Source organism: Calidris pugnax, unplaced genomic scaffold, assembly GCF_001431845.1.
Source record: "Calidris pugnax isolate Ruff unplaced genomic scaffold, ASM143184v1 scaffold133, whole genome shotgun sequence".
In the NCBI taxonomy this organism is placed as follows: Eukaryota; Metazoa; Chordata; class Aves; order Charadriiformes; family Scolopacidae; genus Calidris; species Calidris pugnax.
The window spans coordinates 9282538-9291203 of record NW_015090977.1 but is presented as its reverse complement, the minus strand read 5'-3'; the positions used below and the strand labels follow the sequence as shown (position 1 = coordinate 9291203).

Here is an 8666-nt window from a genome sequence, read left to right as displayed (position 1 = left end):
CCCGCGCGGCGTAGCCAATCAGCGCCCGGCGCCGCCGGCACCACCGACCAATGAACGCGGCGAACGCGTCCCCGCCCAGCACGCCCTTCTCCTCGCCCGCAAGCCTATCCTGTGCGCGGCGCGGGAGGCGGGAACCCGGAGGCCCAGCGGCCAATGAGAAATCACAGCGCGTCCCACCGTAGCCAATCGGCGACCGGTCAACCCTTCCCCTCAGAAAAGGGCGGGCGGTCCCCGGAGCGAGGGGGGGTGGCGGAAATCGCCGTGGGGGCAATACCGGGGCGGGGGAATGCCGTGCCCTCACGTGACCGCCCGGTAACCAGGCCCCCCCTTCACCTCCCCAGCCTGCCTGTAGCCCCCACCGGCCCGTCGCCGTGAAGGGGCGGCCCGAGGGGTCGGTGGAGGTGCCCCTCGCACACCCCACGCCCCGCACCGCCCTCCTCCGCAGGCGGCAGCCGCCGATCGGGGCCCCGGTGCGGGCGGGCAGCGGGGGAGACCCTCGCGGGCAACGCCACCTTCCCCCTCGCGGTGCCCTGGACCGGGCAGCGTGGCGCTGGGGCCTTGTGACAGCGTCAGGGCACCTCAGGCTGTGGGACGGGCCTGCAGAAGCCTTCGGGGCCGTAAAGCGCTCGTCAGGCCGCCCCATGTTACCGCCCTGCTCCACGGCCCGCGGCTGCTGCCTCTGCTTCCCAACGCACGGGATGGCCGTCTCGCCCATGCCTCGAGTGCCTCAAGGGTGGGTTGCAGGAGGATGGAGCCGAACTCTTTTCAGTGGTTCCCAGTGACAGGATGAGGAGCAACAGGCACAAGTGGGAACACAGGAAGTTTCATTCAAATATGAGGAAAAACTTCTTTGGGGTGAGGGTGGCAGAGCCCTGGCAGAGGCTGCCCAGGGAGGGTGTGGAGTCCCCTTCTCTGGAGATCTTCAAGCCCCGCCTGGATGCTCCTGAGTGATGTGCTCTGGGCAACCCTGCTTTGGCAGGGGAGGTCGGACTGGATGATCTCTAGAGGTCCCTTCCAACTCTGACAATTCCATGATTCTGCCATTCCCACCCAGGTCTCACCCTACACTCAACTTGCCCCGTGAAACAGCCCTGCTAGTATACTCACGGGGCAACCTCGGGCTTTCTTACAGTCCAGATTTTACATTTCAAGCAGGCTCCCCATCCCCTGGCACCTGCGGGATGGCGACAGGGATAGTGGTCCCTTGGGTGGATGAGGATGCTGCTGCCCACAGTGGTGTCACCCTGCCAGCACCTGGACAGGGCAGCATGAGGAATTAACGAGCTGAGCTCAGCCCCAGCCAGGTCTGGAGGGCTTGAGGGTGTAGGGACAAGTGTGATGTTGGTGCTTGGCAGAGGACAGCCACCTCCACCCGGCCCAGGGGCCATGAGCTTCGAGCGGAGCTGCCCTGTGCCTGGCTCTGAGAGGTGCAGGAGGGCTGGGAGCCCCCTTCTTGCCCCACGGCTGCTGGGTGTTGGGGCACTGGGGCCAGTTACATGCGTTCCCAATGCCCCAGTGTCGCAGGGATGTGCCGAGCATGCCCAGGAGGAAATCCCAGTGTGGCTGCCAAGGGCACCCGGACTCTGACCCTGCAACTGTTGGGCGTGCAGAGGTGTGCTGGGTGATAGGTGACCCTGGGGGCACGGGAGGGGTATGGCAACAGCCAAGAAGAAAGGACCTGAGTGGAGAGACAGGAAATGATGTGATGCGGAGTTTTTTTTTCCTCTGGCCGTTTGCTTTCGTTTTTCCCTGGCGGCAGAAAGTCCTCCTGGCTTCCTTGGCAGGCCTGGGAGTGAGGGGCGATGGCTGGTGAGTATGACTAGTGGTACTGGGGCTTGGTGATAGTACAGGGTCCTGTATGGGGCCTGCTTGCCGTGGCCAGCATGATCCACAGGAACATGGTGTGGCGCACCGGCAGGGACCCACGGCACTGCAACTCTGAGTAGCCAGGGCCCTGCTCCTTGAAAATGTGTCCTCTGGGGTACACCTTGTGAGTGTGTGGGGAAAAAGCGGAGGTGGGTGATGGGAAGCCCCAGGGGTGGGCAATGAAGGAGGGAGCAGCACCCTGGGTGGGCAATGGGGAGGGGGAGCACCTGAGGTGGCTGTTGGGGGAGGGATCAGCAGCTGGGGGCACAATAGGGGTAGGGGGCAGCACCCAGGGAAGTGATGAGGAAGGAGGGAGAAGCTAGAGGGGTGATAGGGAAGGGATCAGCACCCTGGGGAGGCAATGGGGAAGAGGAAGCACCCAGGGCGGACAGTGGGGCAGCAGGAGCCTTGGTGTGGGGGGTCTGGGCACTGATGGGGCTGCTCTTGCAGACCAGCTGCTCCTGAATGTGCGGACAGAATTCGTGGCGCGCGTGACCAAGTCAGTGATCTCTGGGCTGCTAGACGACCTGTTGGACCAGAGGGTGCTGCACCTCGACGAGGTGGACGAGGTACAGGATAAATACACAGTGCGCGCCGACAAGGCCCGCTGTCTCATCGACATCGTGCGCCTGAAGGGCCCCAGGGCCAGCCAGATCTTCATCGACAGCCTCAAGAAACGCGATGGCACCTTGGCGGAGCAGCTGGGTCTGGCCACTCAGCAGGGTGAGAGAAGCGGGGCTGTGGTCTGCTCCTGGCCATGCTGGGGCTCCCAGGGCCTCCGATGGGGTGCTGGAGGGGTCCTGGCCCTGGCGGGTGTCCAAAGCCTGAAGGCAAGGGGCAGTTGGGCATCCCTGGTGTCACTGCTGTGGCACTGAGTCCCCCTTGCCATGCAGTGACAACAGGGCTCTCAGGAGTGGCCGTGCTCCGTGTCAGTCTCCTCTTGCTGCAGGTGCTTCCCAGTGTAACTGCGGGGCTTTCTGCTTGCAGGGCCCCCGGGTGATCAGCTGCCCCACCCTGAGCCCTCCGTCGGCATCCAGGGCCAGCAGCAGTGGATCCAGCAGTGCTCCCTGAGCGAGTACCAGCGCATCAGGGACAAAGAGGGAGACCAGGTGCTGCAGGCAGAGGAGATGAAAGGATGGCTGGAGCATGGCCTGGCCGCTCTGCTGGGGCGGGCAGGGGCTTGCCAAAGGGAGACAGGGTCTTCGCTGACCCAAGAGTGGGGCAGGAGATGTGGGGAGATGCCCCAGGGACAGGGAGATGTGGTTGCTGCACCCATGGGCCTTCTCTGCTATTAGTTACCTCCCAAGAAAGGCCCCCTGCGCCCACCCACTGCTGAGTACTGCCTCTCTCTGTACTCACAGATCTATCCCATCCACCTACCGCGTGAGATGCGAACCCGTAGAGCCCTGATCATCTGCAACATTGAATTTGAGCACTTGAGCTGGCGGAAAGGGGCTGAAGCTGATGTGGCGGGGATGACAGAGCTGCTGGAAGGGCTGGGCTATGTGGTGGACATCCATTGCAACTTAACTTCCCAGGTAAAGGACTACACAAAGCAGCTGCCACCAGCCCCAGGACTGGCGTGTGATGGGGCACTCACGCACCACAGGGACACCTCTGTCCCCAGTGGCAGTGGCTCTTGTCCACAGCTGGTGGCTGTGTCTTCACACAGGTGGCTCATGTTCCTTCCTTGTGCTGGTTTGTAGGGGATGGCTTTGGTCATGAAGGATTTTGCGGATCGCAAAGAGCACTGCACCTCTGACAGCACCTTCCTGGTCTTCATGTCCCACGGGGTCAGGGCTGGGCTCTGTGGGACTGAGAGCAGAAATGAGACCACAGACATCCTTTCCCTTGACACCATCTATGAGACATTCAACAACAAGAACTGCCGTGCGCTGTTGGGCAAACCCAAAGTGGTCATTATCCAGTCCTGCCGTGGAAGTGAGTCCCTGTTCCAAGGTGCCTGCGAGGCAAGTGAGCCGGCCGGGCTCTCCCAGGGCACGTGAGTCCTGGGCACAGGGTGAGGATGGGACACCCCATCATTGCTGATGCTTGCCCTGCCTTTCTAGGAAAAGTAGGGTCTGTGTGGATGAGCGACTCCAGTGACCCTGCCGTGCCCACTCCCACCGAGGCTGACAGCCCTGCAGGGCTGGAAGATGATGCAATGTTTCAAGTCCACCTGGAGAGTGATTTTGCAACTTTACATTCCTCCACTCCTGGTAAGCAGTTCCTGGAGACAGTTGCCCTGCCTGAGGGCCAGCAAGGGGGACAGGACTCCCATTCCTGATGCCTTGGGTCTCTTCCACACCTCTTCCTCCACCGGGGGTCCCTTCTATGTGGTGACCGCTTTGGCATTGCTCCAACAGCCTCTGAAGAAGGCAGTGTCCCCTGATATCTGGGTACAAGGCTGCTGTAGGACACTCACAGGTGCCTCTTAGCCACACCAGGCCCAGAGCTTTGCGTCTCTGCCTGGCTGCCTTCCCTTGCCTCTGCTCCAGCCCTCCCCACCGGCTCTGCCTGCACTCCTTCCCCAGCCAATTTATCTGGCTGCAGTGGCTGGCTGGGGGAAATTGTCTTCTCCTGATGGGTCACAAATGGCTCCAGGCCATGCCAGCTGCCAGGCTGGGAGCATGGGAGAGCAGAGAGCCTTGAAGAAAATACATCACTTCTGTCTTCCCTTGGATGCCCTCTCCTTTTCCCATGCTGTGGGTCAGATGGGCCCAATATAATGATCTGAGAGAAGGCACCCCAGTCTCCTGCTCTGGCACCCAGTGTTAATCATTGTTGTAGTGAGGGACACCAGTGAAATCACATTTGGCGTCTTCTTCCTCCCCAGACACTGCCTCCTGGAGAGACGAAAAAAAAGGCTCCGTTTTCATCCAGCGCCTGATAGAGCAGTTTCGAAACCACGCCTGTAACAGCGACTTACAGGAGATCTTCCGAAAGGTGAGGCTTTGTAGTTAACTGCAGGTGTCCAAAACACTGCTCAAGAGCTGGGGCCAGGGCAGGCGGTTTCTCAGCAGGCCCCTCGGGAAGAGTCTCTGTCAAACATGGGTCTGGTTGGCCTGGAAATTCATCTCGATCTCTGGAGGCGTCAGCACCCTGCCACACAGTGCACGTGCACGAGCCCAGCGTGTTGGCCTCACCCATGGCATTCCTTGTGCCACGACACACACCTGGGGATGCCCCTGGAGATGCCTCCTGACTCCCTGCACCTTTCCCATGCTGGGAATGGAGCTGTTCTCATTTCTCCCCGCTCTCTCTCTCACCTCAGATCCAATATTCCTTTGGACGATTCCCTCGCCAGTTGCCATCACAAGAACGGTCTACCATGCTCAGGAAGTTCTACCTCTTCCCAGGCCACTGATCTCCTGCCCATGGTGAGTCTCTTCACCTCACACCTCTGCAGCAGCCTTTTGTCTGTGCCCTAAACCCGGTACCCAGCCAGAGGGGAGGAGCAGGGAGAAATTCCCCATCTCTCCTGGGCTCCAGACCTCGTGGCTCGGTCAGGAGATCCAAATGACTTGTGTGCTGGTAGCCAGGGCCAGGCAGTGGCCTGACTCTGTCCCCATCTCCCAGCTGGCTGTAGCAGGGACAGGTGCTCAAGGAACTCATTTCAGTAGCCTGTGTCTCAGGAGCTTCTTGGTCTAATGCTCTTCACAGGTGAAAAAGTAATACACTGGCAGCACAAGTGTTTGAATTTGGGATAACACAGCAGAAAGCTCAAGGCGAACACAGCCCTGCTCCAGAGAGACGCACTACTTCAGCAGGGAAAGGACAAGAGGAAAAGCCAAGACCAGCTCTGCAGAAACGCAGTCAATCTCCACACCAGCTACTCGTGCCCCTCTGCCAGGCAATCCTAAACCTGGAATAAAACAGTCCTCGGTCTTCTTGCCTCCCTTCATGTCCTTCAAACAGCCCCAAACTGAGCAAACTCTTCCCAGGGAGCAGCAGAGACACCTGGCTCTGGAGCACCAAATGCAAAGCTGGTTAGTGTCTCTCTTACCTGTGCCCAGCGGTGACACAGACGATCTGTCACCCCCAGAGCTGCTTCCGCCCCATCTCAGGCTTTACCCATCCTCAAATAAAGTGGTTTTTACGGCAGACCTCTGCCTTTAGCCCACAGCTGGGGGGTGGTCCTTGTGTCCAGCAGTAGCTGCTGTTCTGTGTCCTTGGGGGACAGTGAGCAGGCGGGAGTTGGGAAAGGAGAGGGGGCTGAGGGAGGAGGGGACGCCCGCCTTCAGGACTGGCTGGGCAGATGCACTCAGGGGGGGATTTCCGTGCCTCGCAGCACCTCCTTGTCAGGAAGCAGCTTCCCCCACTCCCCAATCCTCCCACTGCCCCTGAGGTGGAGGGAGGATGTGACTTCCCCTGGGAGCCATGAAAGATCCTCAAATCTGTGTCTTCTGCAGCTCGGCATGTTGCAGGCCCAGCCCAATTGTCACCTCCCACCGGTGTCCCCGCTGGTGAGAGCCCCTTCCTGTGCCACCACTGCCCTCCCTGTCCTCCACGGCCACATCCAAACCATTTTCTACCTTGGCGCGGATTCAGCTTTATTGCACGTTTTGCCAAATCACATCCAGCCCCACAACCAGGTGGTCTGGCAGCAGGAAACCAAGAGGGCTCTCCTGTCACCTCCTAGTGTCCCCTCCAGTGCAGGTGGGACAGGCTGCACCAAAAGGGCAGTGTCCTGGGCTGGTGCCACCCCATGTCCCTGCAGAGTGTCAGGAGAGCTCAGTGGGTTGGAGGCGCCTCTCCACTCCGTCTCCAGGAGACCTGGGGTGGGAGAAGGCCTTGCAGGCAGGACCGGACTGCAAAGTGGGCAGCTGGGCTGGGCTGAGCTGAGCCCCTTCTCACAGAGCCCCATGTCCCGGCCCGGAGCTCCTCAGGTCCCACGAGGTGCTTGCAGAAACCCCGGTCCCCAGCACTATGGTGCTGGCAGGAAATTGAGGACAGCAGTGATGAATTCTTCAAATTTATCCTGATGGACTATGTGGCCTGCCCCTTCGATGTGCTGGATGTCTGCCTTGGGGAAGAGGCGTTTGATCTCAGGGTAGTCTTTGGAGCTGCAGGATGAGAGAAGAGTGCTCAAAGGGCCATCCGGGTGCCTTCCCTCACCCTCCCCAGGGAATTTTGGCTCTGAGCATGTACCCTACTGGAAAAGCCCCCAGGTTCCCCTTGGCTCTCCAGCATGTCGCTGTCACCAGCTGCTGGAGGCACCGAGCTTGCTCCAAGACCTTATCCATCTTGGTGCCTTCCTCCCACCCTTGGCAGCTGCAGAAGAGCACAAGGCCTCGAACCACGGGCTTTGAACTGCATCTCTCCAGTCCCACCTGATATAGGGCGAGTTGGATCCTCCCAAGAAGAGTGTGGGGCCAGGATAAGGCTTGTGGAAGACGGGGAAGTTCATGATGTCTGCCAAGTGGTGGGAAATAGCCTCCAGGTTCACCCGCCAGATGTAGCGGCCCTCCACCTCCACCAGGTTGGTGAGGAGGAACTGTCTCAGCTGCGGGAGCTGCCATAAAAGGATATCGCATGCTCTTCAGTGAGAGCATCAAGCCCTCAAGATGCCCTGGTACCCTCCGTCCTTCTCTCCACCCCCTGCTGCTTGTTTCTCATTCCCCATCGCCCCTGCGGCCCCAGTGAGATGTCCTCCAGCAGCGAGTGAGCAGGGGCGGAAAGAGTCCTGCTGGGACTGTGGCCCTAAAGCCCTGTGCTCTGGTCCCGAGGACAGGCTGGAAGCAAAAACCCCATCTGAGGAGCGAGATGTCCTACCTGGACCACCGGACGCAGCTGATCATCTGCCAGCTGGCGGGCAGCAGAGCGGGAGAGACCATCCGGGATCTTCACCGACTTCATGGCAGAGATGTAGGCAGAGAATTCGGAGACGGGGGCGGTGGAACCGGGACTAATGTCTACAGAGATGAGACGCTCCACCAGGTCTGGCTGGAGATACAAGCAGGGCAGACAGAAGCCAGTTGAGATGTCCCTGGTAGGGATGGGGCTCTGCTCCCACTCAGACTCCCTGGAGGTTTTTCATTCCCTCCTGCTCCTGTATCCCCTTCCCCGCATTCCCATTTCCCTAGGCCTTGGCACAGGTCATCTCCAAGCTCCTTGGCAATCAGTGCCAGAGGTGGACAGAGACTTCTCCTGCTCCTGGCTCACAGTGGGACAGGACCCAAACTGTGATGGAGAAGAGCCACCCCCCGGCGGGGCTGGGGGCAAGGCCGGCCCCGGTGAGCAGCTCCAGCAGGTGCCACCCCCCCTTCCCGCAGCCTCCCGCTGCCCCCCGCCAGCCCCGGGAGCCCCAACGCCTGCCCACCCGCTGCAAGGCCAGTGTCATGGCTGTCTTGCCCCCCATACTGTGTCCCAGCAGGATGCACTTGGCGATGCCCAGGCGGGTCAGGAGGTGCTGAACGTCCAGGCTCATGGCCTCGTAGGTCATCAGGGGGCTGTGGGGGCTGCCGCCGTGGTTCCGGGCGTCCAGCGTCACCACCTGCCTGGGCAGAGGCACCCGTCACCCCCGCCCTGGCTGGCACCAGCCCCTCGCAGCCCTGTCCCCTGCCCCCCAGGGCCTCACCTTGCCGCTGCCGCCGCGCACCAGCGCCTTGGCCACCGTCTGGAAGTTGCCGTGGCTACCGAAGAGCCCATGGAGCAGCACCAGGGGCGGCCGGTCCCCGCGGCCCCCCACCACGGTGTGGGCCAGTGGCAGGGCGCTGCGGGGAGAGGGGTCCGTGGGGCGGGGCCGGGAGAGGGGGGCGGGGCCTAACAGGGCGTGGCAGGGGTCTGGCTGGCTGCCC

The 8666-nt window shown here is 61.0% G+C and overlaps 2 protein-coding genes across 2 annotated transcripts; one reads left to right on the top strand and one right to left on the bottom strand.

The window, feature by feature from the left end:
* Positions 1-1652: 1652 nt before the first annotated feature.
* Positions 1653-5753, top strand: LOC106894436 (caspase-1-like). The gene is made up of 9 exons (XM_014953080.1): positions 1653-1809; positions 2317-2589; positions 2854-2975; positions 3228-3404; positions 3573-3807; positions 3936-4085; positions 4703-4812; positions 5141-5246; positions 5530-5753. The coding sequence occupies exons 1-8, from the start codon at positions 1803-1805 to the stop codon at positions 5231-5233; spliced, it is 1167 nt and encodes a 388-aa protein (XP_014808566.1). The 5' UTR covers positions 1653-1802; the 3' UTR covers positions 5234-5246; positions 5530-5753.
* Positions 5754-6398: 645 nt separating this feature from the next.
* ABHD11 (abhydrolase domain containing 11) lies at positions 6399-8656 on the bottom strand (the record flags this gene model as incomplete). The annotated part of the gene is made up of 5 exons (XM_014953041.1): positions 6399-6932; positions 7200-7381; positions 7642-7812; positions 8189-8362; positions 8447-8656. Coding segments are annotated over 5 exons (876 nt in total), but the record flags the coding sequence as incomplete, so codon positions are not given.
* Positions 8657-8666: the final 10 nt, after the last annotated feature.